Source organism: Barbatula barbatula (assembly GCF_947034865.1).
Source record: "Barbatula barbatula genome assembly, chromosome: 7".
Classification (NCBI taxonomy): Eukaryota; Metazoa; Chordata; class Actinopteri; order Cypriniformes; family Nemacheilidae; genus Barbatula; species Barbatula barbatula.
The window spans coordinates 18,397,433-18,421,847 of NC_136770.1; the positions used below are offsets into that span (position 1 = coordinate 18,397,433).

The window sequence follows — 24,415 nt, forward strand, 5'->3', positions numbered from 1 at the left end:
TTCAAATCCAAATACACACCAATAGCAAAGTCCCTTTAAGGAAAGTCTCTACGCTCGGTGGCCTTTTTTGCAATGTCCCATCTGCTAAAATGGAAAAGACGGATACAGTATCTCTTAAAGGGCTGGCTTAGATCACAAAAACCACATTTTTGATCAGCAGGCACAAAAACACACCTTTTATTTCATCAATACAATTATCTTAAGATCCTTTAGTGTCAAGTAATGTCAAGTTCATTTTGGGCTTTACTAAAGAATAGATGTTGATTCGAATTTGTTGTTTACTGTATAATAATAGCCTGCTTCCTAATGAACCAATTACAGCGAGGCATTTACTCCTCTCGCTGAAACTTGCTGTCACAGTTGACTTGTGCTTTACACACTTTATAAACTCATGCATCATAAATATTTGCTTTGTTTTGTTCCCCTTTTTATTGGTTTTACAGTTTCTCATTCACATTTTTATTAAGGCAGCGCGACCTCCCTTGCCTCAATACAAAATGCCTCCGAAAGCAAGTGGATGAGATGCTTATGAATATTTACATCTTTCGTTCTGGTGATGACACTGAGACATGTCTTACCTCGACTGCAGCTTTGGCTCTCTCAAACTCTTCCTCCAGAGACTGGTTTCTTGACAGGAGTGTGCTGCCCCACCTTTGGTCTTTGCTCAAACGGCCCTGTCAGACACACGTACACAACACAGGAGTCAGAGAGAACACACATCTCTCTTATCCAGGGTTGTCCACACCTGACATTCTCACACTCTCACAACGCCTCAGGACTGACTTGTCATGCGCAGTTACCTTTACACATTTTTCTCTGTGTGCAAATTTGAAAACAAGGAGGGCAGGAGACTTTTGCTCCGCATGAACTGTCAAATACGCACCACTTTTCGGTAATGTACAGTACACCCAAAGACATGCTTCACATGCGGCAAAGCCATTCATTTTGATCACATTGCTGTATTTGTGCACGACCCACCAACAAAAATCAAGCTGTATGCAACATAAAACAGAACAGGAAGATCCCAAGGGCTTCATTTTCTCACAGTTTTTAGGTCATCATCCGACAAGGCTTTATTCTGAGACATATGGCATATAAAGAACAGGAGCTTCCGTTTACATTTGCTGATACAATAAAATCTATATTTGGTTAACCGTGTTTTTGTATGTTCAGGCATAATAATGCCATAGTTTAGTGCTCCTAATACGTACATTTGCGTGTTATTTTAATGAGTGCTGTTATCATAGTTACCCTTTCAAAACATCCCTCCGCCTGTAGCTTTGAATCTTGTTCTTAGGTCGCTCTAAATGTCAAGTGCTGAGCTATCAATGGAAAACTTCCATTTCTGCAATTCAATTCTGTGCATAACAAAGCCTTCGAGGCAGACTGAATCAAAGGAAGACGATGAAGTATTTTCAACCTGCCTCCTTGGATATTAATCAATTACCGAGGTTACACAGTTAAACGCATTGCATACAGCAGGCTATAATGGAGGCCTCAAAAAAGGACAATTGGTCTTGCTTCTTTGTGCTGGTGCAGCCCTGTATAATTACATTTGATTTGCCTTGTCAAATTTCTGACAGTGCAACAATTACCTTTAACATTACATATTCCATTTCTCTGGCACCTTAAAGTGGGATGACAATCTGGGTTTATTTTTTTAGAACCTTGCAGCTCACGTGTGTTATGGTTGCTCCATCATATACTGTAGTCTTAACAGATGTATAGAAAGGTGGATATATTTTCTGTATTCTTTAACAACCAATTTTTGCAGATTTACTGTAAAATAAATTTTTGAAAATGTACTTTTGGCTTCTTGCAGATGCTTCTTAAAGAGTACTGAAGAACATCTCATACTGTATATTCTAGACTCACTCTTCTCGGCTGTTTTTTTCCATTATGCAGACCATACATATTTGTTTTTATGTTTTTTAAATAAAAGAAAAGTTTTTTTGATCTTAAAAAATGATCTTAAAGTCCTGTGAACCGGACATTGACATTTCCGAGTGAAAAGGAATTTTCCAAGGAGAAAATTAGTGGCCGTGGCTTGTGTTTTTCACTGCGAATTGATTGGATGTGTAAAAACAGCTGTTGCCTTGATTTTGACCGGCCAAGCCGTATAATTTACATAATTTGAGATGGATAGTCATTTCAGGACGGAACTGCCTTTTCAGATTTTAACTGAAGATTACGAGGCTACATGAATTTAAAAAAGAAAATGACCCACGGTAAGCTATTTATGATAAACGCTGCAATGTTTCATAAAAAAATAAGAATTGTCATTTTTTATTTCACTGGGGCTTTAAACATTTAGCATGTCACCTTCATATGCAAACATTTTAAGTTGAGAGAAACAGTTAAGTGAACCTAAACTCGAATGTGCCTTAAAAAAATAAACACAAAGAACAAAATTATTTCTAAATGTTATTAAAATTGTTTATATTATACATGACTATCCCACAATTTGTAAACTACTACCAACAATTTTACCCGATTAACATTCTTATTTCAGTAATTTTGTCCAAAAGTGAAAATATGATTTCATTTGTAAATTTTGAAAACATAAAATTCTAGGTATCCTTAGCAAAATCAATGACTCTTATATCTTATGTGATAGAAAAATTATTAGTTTGCTTTACAATATTAATGCTGACATTTCTAAATGTTCACAGGTTAAAAAGTGTCCATAGTCGTAGCTGAACAAACACCTAATTACAACAAGACTGTATATTCATTTACTTATGACAATGCAGTTGTTTATAGGCATAACCTTGCTTTACCATCAGCAAAAGGGTTCGGAAATCAGTTAAGGCTAGTTAAGGAGGACCCCATTGATTATGACTTACTCATTAAATTGAATTAAAATAGCATTGTGGGCGATAAGATCCTGTGTTGATACTGACCCGTGTTTAATGAATAATTAATATAGTCATGATAAATAGCAATACACCAGACCTTCATGCTTCACTGAGGGTAGAAGCGTGTAACATTTGTACCCTGTAGCACCACCAAGAGAGAAAATTAGAAAACCTTGCATATAGTGACCTGCTGTGAGAAGGGCTCTTCAAATGTTTTGTTCATTTGTTGGCATTAATGGAGCTCAAGTACTGCCCAAATGGTTCAGTCTTTTGTATGGAATTTGGTGGTGATGCTGTTGCCATGGTGCAAATGCACAGAACATTTAGCGATTTATACAAAGAGTGCACAGAAAAGCTTACATGTCTTCCACTAATAAATTGCCTGTTGAGCTGAAAATAAAGAAGTCTTGATGTTAGCACAGAATGTTCAACGACGTACGGAGCAAAGGCCATATAGACAGACTGTTCACAGCTCAAGTGAATAGACCATGGGCGTAGCTAGCCCCTTTTTAGGGGTGCTTCAGCACCCCTAAAAAGAAGCTCAGCACCCCTGAAACTTGGAGTAAGAAATGTTTTTATTCTAAAAAAAAATGTATTTTACAAGAATCTGGATTTGGAGTTAGTTGAATCAATGTTGAAATGATTATGTTTTTTCAATAGACACATTTTTTGTTTTTGTGTGAAAAGAGGGTGGGTGGTGGCAGTGGGGCTCATTGGGTGCTCAGCACCCCTAAAGCTCTGACCCTAAAATCGCCCCTGGAATGGACTGCAAAATGTTATAAAATGCTAGGGAGAGTGAGACATGTGGGAAATAACATTGAAAAGTCACTGACACATGTGTGGAGGTGTTTCACGGTGATGCTTGCAGGCAGATCAGAATTGCACTTACTTGAGGTACTTGCGCTGCCTCTGCCTCTACTTTATTATTTACCTCCAGGGAGTTCCTGGGGACCGTGGTGTCTGGCTGAGTCTTGCAATCCATAGACCTGTGGTTGTGTCATAAGAAACAATGTTCACAAAAGGTCTTCGAAAGAGATATCTACAGTATATCTTGCGATAAATATTTTGAAAAGTCTGGAAATACAACATGTATTTCCACCAATACAGTATGTATTGCCACCATTGCATTTTCAAATATTTTTTTTCCAGTGCTGGAAAATATTTGAGACCATTTCAAAATTACTATTTACTATTCATAGGCATGTGTTCAGGTCAAATTCGAGTAACAGGTCAAAAAAGCAAAAGATGCTCTGTATGTTTTCAGACCTCAAATACTGCAAAGAAAAAAAGTTCATAATCACTTTTAAGCAATATAACAGTCGTATTTGTACATGTTTGTAGGCAAAGTTTAATATATTTTTTATAATGTGATAACCTCGATTTTGATCACAGTTTTCATGTGCCTTGTCATGGTGTCAGTCTTTCACATTGCTGTTGAATGACTTTGTTACTCCTGAGGATTGATATTGTTAAAATTCAACAGACACTGGACTGGAATGGCCACAATACCTATAGAAATGCTGATAAAAAAGAAAACTTGAAACGGCCTCTACTACAGTATGTATATATCCACTGCTTACCACATAAATTCCCCCGAATTTTTAGATGAACGTCTTCTGTCAAGTTTCCACTTTCTGCTTCCGTTTCGCTCTGGATGTAGGTTGAGTTCCTCCCATTTCTCCAACGAAGATGGAACTGCAACTGCAAGTTAAATGAGGCCATGCTGCTTGAAAAAATATATCATCTTAACAGCACCAAAGTAAACTAGCAAACCACTAAAGCCAGTGGAATTTGAGTTAGAGCAAACACATATTAAAAACTACAGCCTAAAGCACTCTTATCCAAATGGTATGCAAGCTTATGATGTTTTTCTCACTTGAAAAAACAAATGAGTGCCAATTACAGAAAACGTTCCTTTCATGCCATTAAGCAACACATTTTCATCTGTGAGCATCTGCTGCAAGTGCTTCTGGCCATAACAGCCCTTTACTCTTCATTTACTCTTCATTACTTCATACCTGAATCCAGTGAAACTTTTTCAGGTGTGCGGGAACAGGTTATACGCTGTTCGACCTCCACCTGAATTAGCTCTGTTTCATCTGCCTTCTTTCTATACGGTGTGCCCTTCGAGGAAAGAGGGCTTTTCCTGTCTTTGCTATGTCTTCTCTCACCGGGCTCACTCAGATCCAGCAGATCCAAGGAGGAGGACAGTACTAGACATGAACGAACAGAAAATGAAAATATTTCCTTACTTGCCTTCCTGCTTCAGAAAGAATAATACAATTTCAGTGTCATTGTGGAACTGAATAAATTGGGAACAAACGCGTTTATGCCCAGTTCCAATTTCCACTTGTGGATAGGTGAGATTGACAGGTTTTAGTAGATCACTGAACTTCTTAAACATTATGCAACCTATAAGTTATCTTATTTTTCGGGCTCAATGTAATCAATTTTACAAGTTGGTGCTATTATATACAAATTTCTTGACTTTCTGAAGGTCTTCATTAACAGGTGTTACATAAATGGTCATGCATGTCAGTTGCAGATGCCAAGAAGTGTGAGGAGTGCAAGTTGCAAGCATTGAGTTGATCAGGCCCTATCCAGCACACTCATAACTACACTCACACCATCAACACCTCCCTGCTCACCGGCACTTTTCCATCCACATTCAAACAGGCCCAGGTCACACCCCACTTGGAAACCCAGATTGGACCCCTCTACTACTGACAGTTACAGACATGTCTCTCTCCTCCCATATATTGCAAAAACTCTTGAAAGGGCAGTTTTCAACCAGGTGTCTGTCTTCCTACCTATCCCAGAACAAACTGCGACACCCAGATCTACATCTCGTTTCACCCACATGATACCACTATGAATTGGCTTCTCATAAGGGCAGTAAATCGCTTTCCCACTCATTCTCCTTCCCAACTCCTCCCTGGTGGAACATTCTTCCTAACTCGGTCCAGCCAACCAAATCTCTCACCACCTTCAAAAAACTACTTAAAACCCATCTCTTCTGTGAATACTTGACAGACAATTTCTCTTTCTCTCAATGGGTAGTGGCAAAGCTTTTGTTGAATCTAGTAACTTTTTATTAGCACCTATTGTATTATTGCTCCTGTATGACATATTGCTTATTGCTCCCAGAAGTCTTTGTTAGTCGCTTTGGATAAAAGCGTCTGCTAAATGACTAAATGTAAATGTAAAATGTAAATGTGATCAGACTAAAGACTCAACTGATATTTGAAGGGTGCAATACTATTTTGTAAATACTCCAAATTAGCATGAGATACGCAGAAACAGTCTGAGTTATGGCTGCTTTAAACATTGAATTAATTTAAAACACTAACTCATCAACATGCACTAAAACTCTGTTATGTAATAGTTAAACTTAAAATTTGCTTCTGTTTAAAAACTTCTCTAACAAAACCTAAAAACCTAAAAGACACAATAGTAGTCATGATGGCATATTTATACAATGATTGTGTGCTATTAAAGCCCACTCAGGTGTATTATAACACTTATTATGACAAAACGATTGTTATTCGGCAAAAAAAAAAAAATCGACATCATATCAGAGAATATAAAAATATATTTTATTAAGACTTAATAAGCTTTCTTCAGTGCATCTGATGCATGTTATTGTTTGCCAAGCCTCCTTAAATTTTTCCCAAAGTTGAGCTTTAGTTTACATGAATATAACATGTATGATGCATTTTGAATAATATATTTGAGTAAATTTTCCAGCACTGGACATAATTTTTGGCCACTAAAAGTACTTCTTAATTTTGCTTCACTGCTAAAGTTGTCCTCTAGCAGATGTACATTGACAACATCATGGTTTGCATAGATGCATTTAATAAAATGTGATATAGAGCTGAGACTTAATGTGCTGATCATACATTAAATCTCATAAGCCGTCTTAAGAAGAAACAGGTGGCCCAATACTTTAAAAAGCACAATAGTCTGTAGACGTTTTGAAACCAAAGCGATAAGTGCTTTTGTCACTGATCGCTAAAATCTCATTTTAAGAAGCACACCCAGGTGAATCAGTGTGCTTAATTTAGATATAATCACATTTATAAAACAATAGCTGCAAAAGCCTACTTTAAGGTAACATTTGGTAAAAGTGCTTCAAATTTTAGTCAGACACTTAAATACTCAACTCTGCTTAGATCAATAACTAGTGCCTGTACTGCTTGCCTGATAGACTGAAAATCGTTTATACTCTGAAGTCAGCACGTCGTGACATTTCGATTGCACAAAGTTCTGCCTGGTATTTGTTATCAACAGCAAGCATTTCGCTTACAAACATTTCAGTAATTACCACTGCTGCTTCATTACAAGCAAATCCGAAGATACCCAAACGTATTCTGTTGAAAATGATAATGTTTTTTTCCTAATATAGAAGATGCTCTCCCAGCAGTAGGAGTAGTTGTCTTAATTGCTTTTTAATACAAACGAGCCAGGATGTAAGCAAAATATAGTTCTAGTTTCTTTAGTTTAGTATCTTACTGCATTCAGATCGCCTGTAGTGCCTTCTCAGTTAGTAATGTGTTTGTTTGCTCTGCTATTAAATGCCAAAGACATACAGTACATTTGTGAGGAGTTAACTAGGTGGAAGATTAAGAGAAGAAGTAATAACGTATTTGGTGTGAGTTTTATAAAAACAACTTGTATTATTTTTAGTTGATAAATTTGTTATGATGTTATGGACACAGGGAGCAAAGATATTCAGGACACATGGGAGGGCGAGTATCTGGTACCTGCCGTGTTGGAGGTTACTGGACGGGCAGCTCCATCACATTTGGTCTCACAGAGGAAATCATCGATGGAGGGGCTCAGCAAGGGACGGCTCTCTTGTTGCTCACTAACCAGCTGAAAAAAATCAAGCAGAAGCATCCGGTGAGAGACAAATTATTGCATTTGGCACGCGGGGCAATGACATACTTCTGCCAAAATCTCAGCCATCCAGGTCACTTCCGCTCTCATAGCACTTAGGGGATTTTTCACCAACATATCGTAAGAAAACGTTCAAATTTCAGCCAACCGACAGCACTACGGGTGAGCATTGTTAAGTGCCACTGTGATCATGCCTTAATAGATTCTATGAAAATAAATTATAAAATATACTTAATATTATAATGTTCCTGTTTTTTTATATTGATTTAAAATAATGTAAAAATCTTGAGAATAAAATCTATTTATCTTGGTTGTTAAGATTTTAATTATTTAGTTTGAGTAATTTTAATTCAACAAATTATTAAGTAAATCCAACTAAATTTTATTATGTTAAAAGTAACAATTACTTGATATTTGACAAAAACTTAATGTATTTTATAAGTAGAATTTACTTTATTCTGGTTAGTAAATTGTACATGAATATAGCAGCAAATTTTACTTGAAAAGATCTTGGGCAAATTGTTACGAGGATTTTATTAAGAAACTTCTACAAGTTATCAATTAGCTTTTTTCATAGCCTATTTGTTGATGTACCTTGAAACGGATTGCCTGAAGTGCTTCTCTTTTTAAGTTGTTGAATTCTGGCGAAGTGTTAGAATTATTGTACTCACGTTGTTGATCGTAATCCTATGTGCATCCTGAAGCGAAAACAGCATTGTTCCCTATGGTGCCGGATGTCACAGCCTGGCTGAGATTTTAGCGGAAGTACGTCATCGAGCCATATGCATATACCCCATTAACCTCCCTACGATACACAGCCATTTGACCAATATTTTATGACTCTCTTTGTGCTTTTATGGAGAACGCTGTTAATCCGATGTATCTATATTTGGGACAATAGCGCTTATACCAAAAATGTAGTATTGAGAAACTTACATTTTATACAATTAATTTTTACATTTTATACAGTAGTACTATATTGCAGAATATTGACCAACAAAAACCCAAGGCTGAATGAGCCTTTGTATAAAACATCTGAATACACAAAAAATAGTCATTGTTGCTGCGTACTGGTATAACAATGCAACCATTAGAAAGAGATGCAAAATAAGTAAATAAATATACAAACAAACTAATAATCCAAGGCGTTTTATAGATTTTAAAGGTAAGATGCGTTACTTCACTATAGGTAGCTTGAATGTATATCACACAGCCTCGGTGTGCGCACATTTGTAAAAGACAGAGATAATAGCTCTGATGCAAGATACATTGTAAATATAACAGAACTGGCACGCGATTTTTGTGGAAAAGGTGCATGAATCCCAAAGTGTCGTCAACTTTCGGCGCTTGGCAGAATAACATTTAATATATGTAAGCCTACATATTGTCGTAGTAGGGCAGGAACTTAAAAACTGACTTTGCAAATGATGCTGTAAAAAATTTAAGTAGCAACTTTTTGACATTTCAATAAAGGTGTGTTTTCCACTAGTGTGTTTTCAGCAAACTGTCAATTGCTTTTCTCAATCAAGTGGAGTGCCACGCATAGGGATGTATTCACATACACCAAAGCCACACCAATATTGTGATAAAATCAAAACGGAGTGTATTTCTTGATTTCTTCCACTGTAGTATTAAGCGCGGTGCAGATGTGGCAGAGAATGTATATAGTGAATTGAGTTATCTGTAAATACAGTTGCACACTAAGCACAAGATACTTTTAATGTCTAATTGCAGACTTGCAGACTGTTTATTTTACATTGACACTACCATTCAGCTTTTTGTACACTAGAGGGTGCACACATTAAGTTTATTTTGTCTCTGACAAATATTCTTGGTTGCTATTTTTAAAATGTGGACCCCTCCATGTTCATACACTAAAACATTTTGTCTATTCTTGTGGTCACTTCATGTTGGTTTTTAAGGGTTTTCTGAAATTCATACCTACATTCACAGGTTTAATTCAATACATAAGATTTATGCACAAAGGTGCCATCTGTTGAGTGAACTATATTTGGAGTTGCAAAAATAGCTGCTTTATTGGAGTGACGATTCTGCGACAGGTAGGATTATGTGATTGGCCTACGAGTTTCATGTGATCATGAAGTATTTCACAGTTAGTACATTGTGCTATTAAGTAATTGTGTATGAATATAATTAGTGCAAAGGTGTATGTAAAAACCACCCGTCAGTGTACTATGTGTTACTTTGACAGAATGTGTGTATGTTCTCCTGAGATACTGGCTGTGTGGTGGCCCTGTGTCTACAGAATGGAAACAACACATCAATCATTATTCGCTCATAGTGTGCGTTCAGCCGTTCCACAGGCTCATAGTAGGAGAGCACTGCTTGTGCACCGAATAGATACTCATTTAAAAATGTCATGTTTTGGTGGCAAAGATGCATATTTTCAAAGCGAAAAGATTTACAGTGATTCATCTTTTCCCTCAGTAGATACAAACTTGCAATTTTGCTTTGATGTATATTGTAAACAACAACAAAAACGTTAGCCTGTGTGTATTAATGACCTATTAAAGCGATCAAGACAAACTTGGTCGCTTCACATACAAATTATTTAGTCTATGTGTATTGATCATTTGCCCTTAAGTTTAAAAAGCTGCTTACTGTAATTTATAATAAAAGCTCATAAATTGCAAGCTGATCACCATTGGAAAATATGTGTTTATTTTCATTTAATGGCAGTTTAAACTGTGAAATACAAATCAATATTGACAATTCAAGATTCAATATTTGAGCACAATTATGATGGCAAAGCTGTTTCAATACACTTTGAAACAGAATGCGTTCATGCAAAATCAAAAGCCCACCATTGTTTAGTCAAAAATAACAAACCACAGGACAGTCAAAGAGTTGAACAAATTTCTTTAAATTTTGTTCCATAAAATAACATTTAATATGTTTTGTATATGTTTTAAGCTTTCCTGTAGCTCAGTGGTAAGAGCATGGTGTTATCAATGCCAAGGTAGTAGGTTAGGTCCCAGGGGATTGCACATACTTAGAATCAAAATGTATAGGATAATGCAATTTAAGTTGCTTTGGTTAAAAGCATCTGCCAAACGCATACATGTAAATGTTAATAGCTGACGTCTTTTATGCCTGGCATGGTCAACTTGTCAAAAAACGAGTTGGAGGAAGTATTTCTGTGCTCGATACACTCCCCCAACGTTCCTATAGGTTTCGTAAAAAAAAATTCTTAGTTTTCTTTCGTACCAACTTTTCATTACAATTCTCCCGGAAAATCATCAACAATTCTCCCGTGCATCACCGGTGACACCGACTAATTGCAAGAAACCTAATGCCAACGCGACAACCCGCTAGAGCTAGAAAAAAAAAATGCATGCCCACACGTCAACCAAGGAGAACGGGAGAAGGAGCATGCGACACATCAACCAGCAGGAGCAAGAGAGTGAAAGCACTGCGTTTGCAAAGTTCAGCTGTGTTTGTTTGTTTACTGCATTTTGGTGAGGAATGCTATATAAACTGTGGATATAATGCTGGATTTGGAGATTGTTTGAAACTAATTGATGGAGCTCTGAAAGTCCTTGCCCTTAGTGCACACCACCCATCTTTACTACCAATCCGATGGTCTAGCGAGGTCCCCGGATCGGCCTCGCCGGCGCTCCTCGCGGGCCCTGGCTGAGCACTTAGAAGAAGATCGAACTTGACTATCTAGAGGAAGTAAAATTCCTAGTAGGAGCCAGACTAGCCATAGTATGACAAGGAGTAGCCGGAGGATTGGAGTCCCGAGGTGGCGGCTGGTTGACTACTGACCAAGGCGGAGCCGGAGAGACGAGGGCGCCTGGCGGAGCTCATGGGATGACGGGCTACGGTGGAGACAAGGGGGGCAGGAGCCAACAGTTCATCCGACCCAACAGTGTTGGCATGCTTAGGGTGAGCTGAGGTGTCTTCAGGTGCCAGCAGACCAGGCCTGATAGACTGGATGGCAGCAATAGAGGACTTGGGAAAGTTAGGCTGGGCGGGACCTTCTTGGAGGCTGGAGGTGCTGGCTGACAGCGTAGACTCGGGAGACGAAGGAGAGCTGGACAGGACCAGCAGAGACCCGGAAGATGAAGGAGAGCTGGGCGGGGACTCAGAAGACAAAGGAGAGCTGGACAGGACCAGAGAAGGCAAGAGAAACTACAACATGTAACAAACACAATACTGGACAATGAACAATGAAAACACAGAGCTTAAATAAACAGGGAAACAGAATCATGGGAAACAGAAACAGGTGTGCGACCAATTAACAACTATGAAAAACTAATGAATGAACACAGGCAAAATGAGAACAGAAGTAAACCAGAACAAAACATAACAGAACCATGACAGCTAACCGCCATCTCAATACTTTTGCGGAAGTATCATTGCCATATTTTACCTACTAAACTAGCAGGTCCTCATATATTTTCTTAAGGATGTTTTGCAAATCTTGGTGAGCCTCCTCCTTTTTCCTTTGATGACAGAGGCAGCCCTGCTATTAAACATACGTTTTTAAACCCTGTGTAAATAAATTAACTTTCGCAGATAAGCAAATAAAAAATTAATTGAAACCGTGACCTTATCAACTCTTGGTTAATAGGGGGCTTATGTTTTTTGTTTTACCTCTGATGTCTTTTTAATTTGTCTAGAGCTTACAAGACCAAACAGAGAAAGGTCAGCCTGGAATTGTAATTCATTCAATTACAATTAATTGCATAATTAAAAAATATACACTTGGCAAACGAGATCAAATATATTCTATTCTCAAACTGTACAGTCAACTGGGCAAAAGTTTGTGATTCAGAGATTGACTGAAGCTTTGAAACACATGCTGAATATTCATGAATATTGAGATCAGTGTATGTTGGTCTCCACGGTCATTTGGAAGAGCTTTCCTGTTGTGATATTCTCTGCCAGAATGCTGACGCAGCGATCTTAATTGGGTTGCAGAGACATCGCCTGGCTCTAGTGAGAGGGAGGAGATTTATCTGTTGGCTGGCTGGAATGTCTGATGTTACCCAAATTTAACTCCTGCTGTTACAACACCTCGGCTTGCACCTCGTCACAACACCAATTTTCGAAACTAAATTAAATGATGACCTACAGCCTCATGTACTCATGCTTTTGCCTAGGTTGTTAAAGATTTTATTTATGTATTTAACATATTTTAATTCATATGAAAAACATGGCAGAAACGGGGGTCTTACAGACTTTACAGGTCGTATTTGCTGATCTAAGCATTTGACGTGTGTGGTTGGGTAAGGTAATATCATTTCCGATCCGGATGTTTTATAATGGTATGTGTGCTCAATTTAAGGGCTCAGTTTTTAATTTGAGCCCTTATTATAAAAGCATAAGGCCCTCCCTTGTGAATTCCAACAGAATGAGGGCCATAATGAGAGAGGGGAACAATTCTGAAATGTTTCTGGCTTTACTTTATTATATGATGTAGAGCCAGTATTCAATGTCAAATCATTCCTCACTTCTGGCACAAAAAACAGGTTTGCTGTCATTGAAGGGAATTATTAAAGGAACAAAGCAGTACAAATGACTGCAGTCACATGACAGAATAGTTTTACTTTTGTTACCACAGTCTGATACAGCAATGTAACTGAAAGACACAAGAGCTGTGCAGTTGTTGGAAAGTTTCTGGGGATTTATTTCACATTTAATGTGCAAACACACATTTACACAATAGACGCCTGATTCCTTCATCTCCAGCTGTCGGTTTAATGTAAACCCTCAAACAATATTGTGGAAATTGAAATGTTCCTACTTAGGGTTGAACTCTTATTATCATTATAAATGAGTGCTCTTGGTTGCTTTGTATTATTAATTTGTAACTTAAACATCAATTCTGCAAAAATTCTGAACATTCTGTAATTTACTCACTTTCTTGTCATTTCAAACCTGTATGACTTTCATCCGCAAAACACAAAAGAGGATATTGTAAAGATTGTTGGTAACCGAAAAACGGCGGTACCCTGGTTGTGCGCCGTCGTTGTTCGGTTATCAACATTCTTCATCAAAATATATTTTGTATTCAAAAGAAAGAAAGTCATTCAGGTTTGAAATGGCACTTTTAAAAGAGGGTGGATAAAGGATGACCGAATCTTCTATTTTGGGTGAACTATACCTTTAATATCAAATCAGCCAATCACATGCCATCAACATAAAGAGCTGCTGACATTGAACCCAGCATCATACTGGAGATAACAGGATAACAGATTTTTAAGCAAATTATAGTGTGAAATCTCTAGGTTTTACAGAGAAGAAAAATGATCCTCACATTTGAGTCTTGCCATGGGCAGGTTTGTCTGTGTTCGGCACATAAATCATTATTAAGAAGAGGAACATATTTAGAGCTTCACATTAATGTGCGGTTCTCTATAAATGTGAATAGTGCTACCTGAGGAACATTATATTCAGCCAAGACTGGAACCTCAAGGTCACACGTTAACTTTAATTAGGATTTGGTTATTCATGTACTGCGAAATGTTCTATTTTGAAACTGTGCCATCATTGTGCTTCTCATGTCTCATCTAGGCATGATGCTGCAAGGCATTTATAGTACCTACATTTGTCCCTGTGAAAATATTACAATGCTGTTTACCTGCTTCTGACACTGCAGTCAATTAGAAAACTTGTACTTTGACATTACCAGAATTTCTTATTTATTCTGATTTAGTTAGCACATGTCTTTGTTTTTGCTGAAGGACGAATTATGTCATGGAAAACTTTGTCTCGAAAGGGTTTAGCTTCCAAAGCTTACTCCAAGGTATTGTTGTCAAGGGAACCTGGAAGCAGTAAAGCGAGGACTCAAGGGGGTGATCAAGGGGGTAGACCTGTGTGAGGCAATTATAACGGTTTTAAAATAACACCATGCATTTACACAACTGCATTATGTATGGAGAAAATATTTCAAAGCTGTTTGTGATATATCAGGCTAAAGACCAACAGTATAGACCTATTTAATCATGAGTGCTTTACTATTTGTGAACCATATCAATATTAGATTTAATCCAAAATCGTTTATACACCAAATATAAGGTAGCCAATATTTTATAGGTAAAGAATAATGGTGCTCTGATCTTACAATAGATACGTGTTTCCATTCAACTTTCCATTCATTTAATTTCCTGTTTTATAATTGCTTTCATTGTATAGAAACACAGTCTGCCTGGCTAATAAGAAGCCTATTTTACTTCAAATAAACACTACTGCCCTGACGTTTTAAAATGTTCTTGAAGTGAATTCTTATTGCAGCCCATGGAAACACAACAGCTTACTTCTTCAAACAGATGGCTTTGTGTTGTTTCCAGGGGTCCGTATTAGAAAGCGACACATACCTTTTCCTGAAATCCTGTAGAATTCAACCAATCGGATGACGAATGAACTTGCTGAAGTGTTTCAAGTGTGCCTTATGCATCAGACATTTAGGCAACGGTCCGTACTGCACACACAGTATGTGTTCCCATAATGTTGCTAAAAACACAACGCACACCCACATTTGGTTTTCAACAGAAACTTTCCATTAACTTGTATTGTTTTCTTATCTTGCTAATTACATTTTTTATCTCTAAAAACCTTCCTGTACCCTGACATGTATCTGCATTTTAAAATTTTCTTTTGACATTATTTACTATGTTTAATAAGCTTTCAACCGGCGACAGTTGGCTTGGCTGGTCCCGTTAATGTACTGTAGGTAATTTCAGATTTTAGTATCCGGGTAGGGACATTTGGTTCTCACAACGTTGGCAAAACCAACACAGGCACGCACGCACGCACGCAAGCAGAGAGAGAGAGAGAGAGAGAGAGAGAGAGAGAGAGAGAGAGAGAGAGAGAGAGAGAGAGAGAGAGAGAGAGAGAGAGAGAGAGAGAGAAAGAGAGAGAGAGAGAGAGAGAATGGATTATAACTCAAAATGACCCACAAACCACACATGCAAACAGAAGACAGGCATTAAAACTATGAAAATGGCATTACCTTGACTGATATCAACCATTTTTAAGAAAGGTTCTAGCATCACATAAATTTGCTGTGCTGTAAGTGGCACACAATATTAGTGTTAAATAATATTGAATACTGTATATAAAATGAAATTAAAAGTTTAGCTTATGACAGGAAATACAATACTGAATGTTTGAGGTACAATAAAGTGTCTGCCAATATTACATCCTTTAGAAATCGAATGATTGTGCATTAAATTCCTCTCCGTCGCCCCATGTGTCTGCCGAACATTCTATTGTTCCTATTATATTGCCTGTGACAGGTTTTGCCTGATGGGAGAAGCTCCATTTATAGAGAAGCCCTGAATGAAATTATAAAAAGCCTTTGTGAACTGTTGTGAGTTTAGAATTTCGATTGGCAAAGACACGCTATATTTTTTCCTTGGCTAAAAGGTAGGCGTTTGGAAATGTGATAGTCAAATCATTCCCATTGGAAATCATCACTCGCCAGAATGGAGGTGCTGCATGACCCTTGCGGTTGCTGAGGTAGTTCTGCCCACCTTGTTTGTCATCGTGAGGAGGGGTTTGCCTTCTGAGGATGCCTTATTGGGTATCTCCTTCAGGACCATGGCAACGGTCTTATCTGCAGCCCTAGCGTCTTTCCCCTACAACAGTGAAATCAACAATGACTTATGTCAGGACAGAATATTTAGATATTATAGGTATTACTGCTCCTATGGTGGTACAAGGTGCAAAGATGTATATGTGATTCACAGCAAAATGAAACACTACAAGCCACATATGAACACAGCTATGGGGCCTTAGTAAATACGTTCTCACTCTTATAAACATCACACTTGGTTTTACTTTGTCTGATGAAGTGCAAGACCACAAAAAGGCCACAGAAGTCATGTGAGTGATAGCGTGGCTGCCTTTAACCACCTTTATCAGAGCTACGGAGACAGAGATGTATAGCTAGTCTCTTACTGTCACTCAACCCTTTCCACCCCTGAGTGAACAGAGCACCCTTTTGCTTCAAGAACACGTCAAATATGGGTTGAATTGATTAGAAAAGTTGTACAATGCTCCATTTACAATAGCTTTGCATAGGACGCAACAACACAATCAAATGTACTGCCAGTTGCTACAATCTACATTATTTTAGCAAGTGTACGCTTGAGCATAAAGTGCAGGAATGGGTGGTAAATAGTAAATTCAGAAAAACAGATTCTTTCTTTTGAAATGGTATAGATGCTGTAGGTCCTGTTTCTCTTTCTGTATCATACTGTCCCGAAATACACCAACACATTTTTCTCTCCATCTAAACCGAAAGCACCATCCATCTTGGCATTTCAAATTGTAGTCTGGTGGGGTGACTGCAATTAGATTTCAGAAATATGAAATATAGCATCTTTGCGGAATATTGTTATATTCAAATCCTTCCCACACACACACAATTTACACCTTAAAACTCTTTCCATAAAACGTATTTCCTGACAGTCTAATCTAGCACGATTCTGCCATTAGAGATAAGAAAAGTAATCTGTCTCTGTGAGTCAGACTGTGTAGTTACTCTCAGAATGAGAACCAAGTTCTCTATTCACTTACTCTGCCCTGTGATGGCGAGTCTTAGTGTTCTAATAGTGTTCACTTGGCCTCACACACATCTTTCCAGAGAACTTGACGACAATCCAAGTTTATGGATGTGAACAGAAACAAATTGACTGCTTGTGTATATCCTATTGTTGCTTGTTTAATTAAGATTGCATTAGTAAAAAGCAAGATTAATTACCTTTTGATTATGGTAAATGTATTCTTTTTTGTCAGACAATTCATGATTGTCAGAATCTCAGCTGGCATTTTTTTTAAATAACACCAATACCGCATATGCAATAACCACATCTGTGGGAATCACACCAATGTGGATATTTTAATAATTGATCACTCAATAAATACACATATATAAATACATAACTCAATATGTGCAATAATTGTAAACATTTGTAACAACATAAATAAAAAAAATGACTGAAAAAACAGAAATGCAATATAATATACATAACTGTCTTCAGACGGTGAAGAAAGATCTTACATAATGAAGTGTTGTGTTTTTACACTCTTTCTATCTACATACCCATTATATGGAATTCACCATGTTTCTACAGCAGCGCTAAATGGACAAACTGCTCTACAGAGTTTCATAAATGTTATCTCATTCGGCGAAGAAGTGAAAACGCGATGACATCTTAGTCCTTTGTCCGCCATTGTAGTGATTAGTAAGGGAGGAGCGGGTTGTACCAAGTTTAACAATTTTAATTTAGACTACATTATTGTTTATAGCACAAGTGGTGAGGTCATGATAAGAAACTGGTTTTGAGTGTAATCCTGTAATGTTATTGCGACAGTTTACAGGATACATAATCTCACTAGTGGCTGGTATAAGGTGTTATCAGTAGTGCTGAACTAATAAATTCCGAGGTGTCCATAGTAACACATCTCAAGTAATTAATTACAACATTCAACAGTAGTGATCCCACCTTTTAATGCTAATTTTGAAAAATAATCATCCCTGCATGCACAACGCCTCACATTTCCAGATTATGCGAAACAAAATGCACACACATTCGTAAGCAATGCAGGAGAATATATTTGTCTTGAAATTAATTTGGAGCCTTAATTATCATTCTAATTAGGGAGATACTGAAACTGCTCCCTGCATCATCTGTAGATTATGTCACGGCAGCGTTTATAACACATGGCTGTTTGATGCATCTTTCCATTTGATGAATTTGCCCACAGCTTCAAAGGGCCCATTCATGTTGAACAGCTTTGACTGACCACAAATTGAGAATCCTCTGGACTGAGTACCAATAGCCATTATGTGCGAACAAAACAGGGCCCTGCCTCTAATTTTACATGTCTGTACAAGCAGGAACGGTTAGAGCAGGAAGCAGCTATCACAAAAATAAACCACAGCCGTGAAATGAAGAGATAGGAGATGTCCTCACATGAACTCTTATCTAAGGCTAAAACCTGTCTAATGCCAGAGAGTGCTACAAAGCAGTCCTAGAAAATATATAGCCACCTTGCTGGATGGTTTCCTACATTAAGATGAGACCAGCAGTTTGAAAAGCCTACACTTGATTCATAGTCACACTTCACCAGGAAGGTTTATGATATCTGTTATCTGTTAAGATTACAATTTATCTCACGGAGGTTGTTCGGCTGGCACGGGAGAATACAGAAGTTTGTGAACTGGGTTTAGTTCTGGCATTCATTTTCAAGTCATTTTCTTGGCTTTAAATGTCATGTGACATCACTCTGGAGTCACAGTGATGCTGATTGGCTGATGGAACCACAAGAATAAACAGTCTATAAATCTGTGCTGTGGCATACAATTATAAATAAATAAAAATTAAATTGGATTTTACATGAATGACTTTTTTCCTTTATGTTTTATACAGAGAAAAGTTATTGCCATAAGTTGTAGTTTCAGCTTTTACTGGGCCGTGCTAGCAATCCAACCCTCGACAGCTTGGACTTCACACCTGCCACCTTGAAATGTACATGATGGACACATCAGGCCAGGCTGGCAGTGCCTTGACGTGCTTATTGTGTTTTTACATTACCTATTTTGTGCCATAATGCTAACAGCTGAGTGCTCTACATTCACAGCTGGTTCTAACAAGGAATTATAGTGAAGTGCTTTGAAAGATGACATGTCATGTTTTATATACAGTATATAAACAAACCTTCAGTTTGGTCATTTATGGCAATTTGCAGCTGCACACAGAATAACTGTATGGCCTAAATATGAGGCAAACTCCTGCACATTTAATGATTTTAATTTTCTCCCTGCGCTGGGAGCACTTTGTGCTGCTGATCTAATTACAGCCTTTCAGGCTAAACAGAGATGGAAGACATCCTTTTTCTAATCCGGGATCATTTCTTTCCAACTTTATTTTTAAAGTGGGCTCGTGTTCAGAAACAGGTCTGTGAAGGTAGGTTTTTACACCTAGATGCCGTAGCAAATTATACGTTTCAGTGTTCTTGGTCCAAAAGTTGTGATGTTACGTTTTTTCATTATATAGCATTTTTGGTAACACTTACATTAAGGTTTTATTTGTATATGCTAACTTGAAGTAACAATGAGCAATATTGTTTACAGTTTATTGATCTTTATTAATGTTGTTTTATGTTAATACAATTATTTGTGTTAGTTCACAGTGCATTAACTAATTAACTACATGAAATATACATGAACTTAGATTCATAAATGCTGTACACTGTAAAAAACTGAAAATATACCGCAAGATTTTAGTTTTCCCTTGTATAATAAAAAATGTCCCTGTTTTCTTGTAAATTTGCAGTATTTTTCTGTTGTTTTTTGACTATTTTTATTCAAATATTTTGTTTATTATTCAGTTTTATAGTTTTTTCTGGGTTACAACTTAAAACCAGAAATATATTTAAAGTTAAATGAAACATTTAGCACAGCAATTTGTTGGTCACAATATATATAAATAACTAGATGGAATTCAAGCGCTCCAGGCACATAGACGTGTTCACCATCTTGGAACGGTCCACTGACGTCACTCACAGTTGAATAAAATGCCCCAACACAGCGCTGGGCAGCCATGGCTTTAAAACACACTGGGATTTAAATTCCCGGTAAAAGAAAGAACCTTTCGTTGTTGTCATGTGTTAGTGTAGCAGATATAATGTTTGAGTTTACATAACAATAAATAAGTTATACGCAGTCAGCTCAATTTTGAGTATGAACGGACCGCACAGTTCCAATTAGGCATTGGGCCAGTATGAGATTTTGGCTGTATAATAACCATAAACAAAAATACCTAAAATGTGTTATTTCCATGTGTTATGTCTGCGTATACAAAAAAACACTTTTAAACTGGACACAATACATTTCATTTTGAACCAACATATAGAACATGTTTCTCAGTTAAAAATAAAGCTTCAAAATTACAATATTCTTTAAAAAAATATATTTTTTCATACATTTTAGACATAAACATCAAACATTGAATTACATGATTTTTTTTGTAAAAACAGCTCATACCTTGTAAAAATAAACGGTATCACAGAAATGTTTTCAGGTTTTGAAACCTTAACTCTTTTAAACCTCGGTATACCTTGAAACCGGTATCCGGCCCATGCCTAGTTCCAATATGGCGGACGACCTACGTAATGTATAGCAGCCCATAGAAACAGATGATAATGTGGCATCAAGTTATTTATATCTATTGTTGGAACAGCTTTGATTTTCTAAAATATTTAAGGTTGAAATTAGAAGTTTCAATCAAAGATGTTTTACACTGTGAAAAGAATAATTTATTGGATACTCATTGATAATACAAAGTGTAAGCAGTAATTGGAAATTTTACATAACACAACAATACATAAATAAACAATAGAGGAAAAGAAGGAAAAAAACTAATAAAGTAGAGATTCTCTACTAATTTCATAAAATATTTACTATCAACTCATAAAACACACTCTAGATTAAAAAAATTTATACACAAAGTTTGTTTTTCATAAAATAAGTCATTATTCTAAGGCTAGACATATAGGCTACATTCCCACATACAGTGGAATACAGCACACAATGTCAAAAATATCTATCAGTCACCTGAAGGTGATGTTCTCCAATGAAAAACCAATGTAAAAGGTTATGTAGAATCTATAGCAAAGATGAATAGACAAGCAGCATGAGTGTAGATGTCTATAGGTGCTGATGCTCATTGTGGTTGCTCAAGCGTTCTCAAACGGCCGTGTTGTCTACAACCATTCTCGTGTATCTGACTCACCAAACCCATGTTATGTGGCATTATTGTCTTTTCCACAAGTCTCTTTGGACTACATTTCATCATGGCCTAGTGCAAGTAATCTTGATAATGAGATACTCTCTGCTGCAGTGCAGACACCCTTGTCGCTCACAAAACCTACAGAGAACAATTTAATGGTCAGGTTTTGTGTAAATTATTTTTTCTCAGTTTTACTTTGTCCTTCAGCGACATGTTAAATGCTAATGTTAAATTCAGGGCGCCCGAGCATGACACTTTTAGGTGCACAAAACTCTGTGACTTCAACATCTGAAGTAAGAAGAATTCATGGCGACCATTTAAAGCTTGCTAAGTGGAGGTAGTATTTTGTAACCTGATCTCATGGAAAATATTTACTTAGGAGGCTATTTACTTACTTACGATATAGCATGATTTATACCAAAACTTATGAACAAGGTTGTATGAATTCACATGAGTTAGTCACCTTGTAAATTAGTTATAAATTGCCATGAGATTTTTATGCATGTTTATTTTCATGCGTTCCTTGAACGGATAACATTTATACCCCCGAGTGCCCTTTTGGTGACTTGGGATTAGAGCCCTTGTCATATATACAATATTACATAATCATTTTTGGCATTATTGACTTGTAACTTTGAGCGGCATCAATAATACCCTCGATACTTGTTGTAGCTGTGACATTTTTGAGTAATTGTCCTGCGATGTCAATGTAAAGTTCTTTTCGAGTTTCAGTTCTATGTTTTGATTTGCGGGTCACGGAGCGGCTTTATGTGTTAGCTTATCGAAAAATGAATTGCGAGCATTGAAAATATTATATGGAGGAATTATTACGGTGACGCAAACACATTTACCAGCCTCGGATGATAAACAACTTGCAAAGAACCAATCTATTTATGTGAAATAATTGGTTCATGCCTCAGCATGCAAAAAAGTGTGCATCGATGATGGCACGGTGAGAGAGAGGGATAGAGAAAGATATTGCATTGCATAGGTTTTTCCTGTGGTAGAGATGCATGTTTGTTTGTGTTATATGAAACCAGGAGAACATTTCATTCAATAACCAGAAATGTATACAGATAACATTACTGAGTACAGCGGCCAGAGTATATACCTTGCATCAATGACCCCATGAAGAAATATTGTGTGTAACTGTAAGAACAATATGTTTCCTGTTGAAATGTATTCGTTTACATCAGGGTTACCACTTACTTTTGCAGGGTGACCTTATCTTCTTATGATTTGTTGTTGAGTGTTTAATGAGAATATAATGACTGGGCGGAGAGCTGTAATGAACCGGGACACTGTATGTGGATGACCAATTTTTGGTGATCAAAACAATGCAGGATGTATTTTGGGATTTTGCGAATGACCTGAACAGTCAGTTGTTAACAATTCCCTTGTTCGGGAGCGGCAAAGCCTATTAGCGTCTTTATTTTGGCAGTCGTGTGTTAAGGTCCCCAATTAATGGGTGTCCTAACTTTCTCCTCTGCGTTTTGGGAGGCTGCTGGATGATGAATCTTCTCTTGTCTCAAAGGACATCTAGAAAGGAAAGCTGGCCACGCATGTTCAAACCGAGTGTCACATAACTACATATCAAGAGACCAATTTTTGGCTGGATCTCAAAGGTGTGAAGTTACAGAGTGTCTAAGAAGATGTTCATGTGGAAGCATATGAAGCTTTAGGTACAGAGCTCTCATAGGCTTTTGCCTGTTCTCTGTTGTCCTATACTATGTAAAAGACATACAATTTCCTGAACAGACCTGACGATCATGACAATTCTCACCTTGCACCCAGGTATGAACTAAAATTGCATCAGTAGCTGTGTTTCCATTTCCCTTCAAGTTGCACAATTAAGATTTTTTTGTTCGATAAAGTAATATTACACAAAACTGAAATGGAAAGAGTTTTTGTCACAATTACAGGTCACATGGTGAACAAAAGTGACATGATCATTCTTTTAAGATGGCATGGACTGCGGTATATTTAGGCAGAACAGTTTTCTCATGGTTAAGGAATCTCTCTCTGCAATAGATGCTTTCCTTTGTGATTCTGCCTTCTCTTGTCTTGATTTTCTGGTCTAGGGGCAGAATCATGACAGACCCACGTGTTTTATGTGGAGAGAAACATATATTTGTTGTCAGGACATAAAATTGATTGTTTTCTGTTTTAGTATCTTGTTTAGTCTGTGTTATCCCCATCGAGGGTGTTTTTGTTCTTGTTCATTAAAGTCTGTTTGTTAACACCTTTACCCCGCTGCCTTGCAATTGGGTTCTTCCACCACGCACCCCATGACAACATGTGCGTTGTATTTACATGTTGGAGGTGGAATGCTTTCTTCTAGCTTTGGTAGAGAGTGGCACTGGCGCTGCCAAGGCCATGGGAACATCTTTAATGCCAGTGAATGCACACTGTACTATCAAAGTGTATAGTTTAAATACAGTGGTGCAAAAAGTGGGTATGCGCTTTATGCGGTGCGCCAACACAATGGTTTAAAAAATTTGAAATAATAAAAGTTATATACATTTTCATACATTTTTTATAAGTTATTGTATATATAAAAAGTTATATACATTTAAGAGGACTAACAGGCACCGGTGCCCTCATAAGATTCCATCATATAATTTATTTAGACATAGAAGGGTAATATCGCGAGTGGGCGGGGCGCCGTGAGTTACGTTAAGTACGCAGTAACGTTAGTGAGTTGTCGTTGAAATTTGAATTTGAAAAAGATGGATAAACCAAAAAAGCCTTCGGGGGCTAAAAATAGAAAAAGAAAGATGGTCAAAAGGAGATGGCCTGTCAAGGGATGCGACAGCAATACGTGGATGGTGAACGGTAACAGGTAGGATTTAAAATGTGACGTCTATTCTTGCAAATACAATATTC

General features: G+C 37.3%; 1 protein-coding gene across 1 annotated transcript in view; it reads right to left on the reverse strand.

Annotated features, from left to right (window-relative positions):
- pex5la (peroxisomal biogenesis factor 5-like a) overlaps window positions 1-24,415 on the reverse strand; it is a 71,651-nt gene that overhangs the window by 14,347 nt on the left and 32,889 nt on the right. The window contains exons 2-7 of the mRNA XM_079461112.1: window positions 16,265-16,369; window positions 7,625-7,736; window positions 4,877-5,071; window positions 4,439-4,559; window positions 3,748-3,844; window positions 579-674 (exon numbers count right to left, since the gene is read on the reverse strand). Of these exons, the coding sequence (XP_079317238.1) occupies window positions 579-674; window positions 3,748-3,844; window positions 4,439-4,559; window positions 4,877-5,071; window positions 7,625-7,736; window positions 16,265-16,369 (726 nt within the window). The remainder of the gene's footprint in view (window positions 1-578; window positions 675-3,747; window positions 3,845-4,438; window positions 4,560-4,876; window positions 5,072-7,624; window positions 7,737-16,264; window positions 16,370-24,415) is intronic.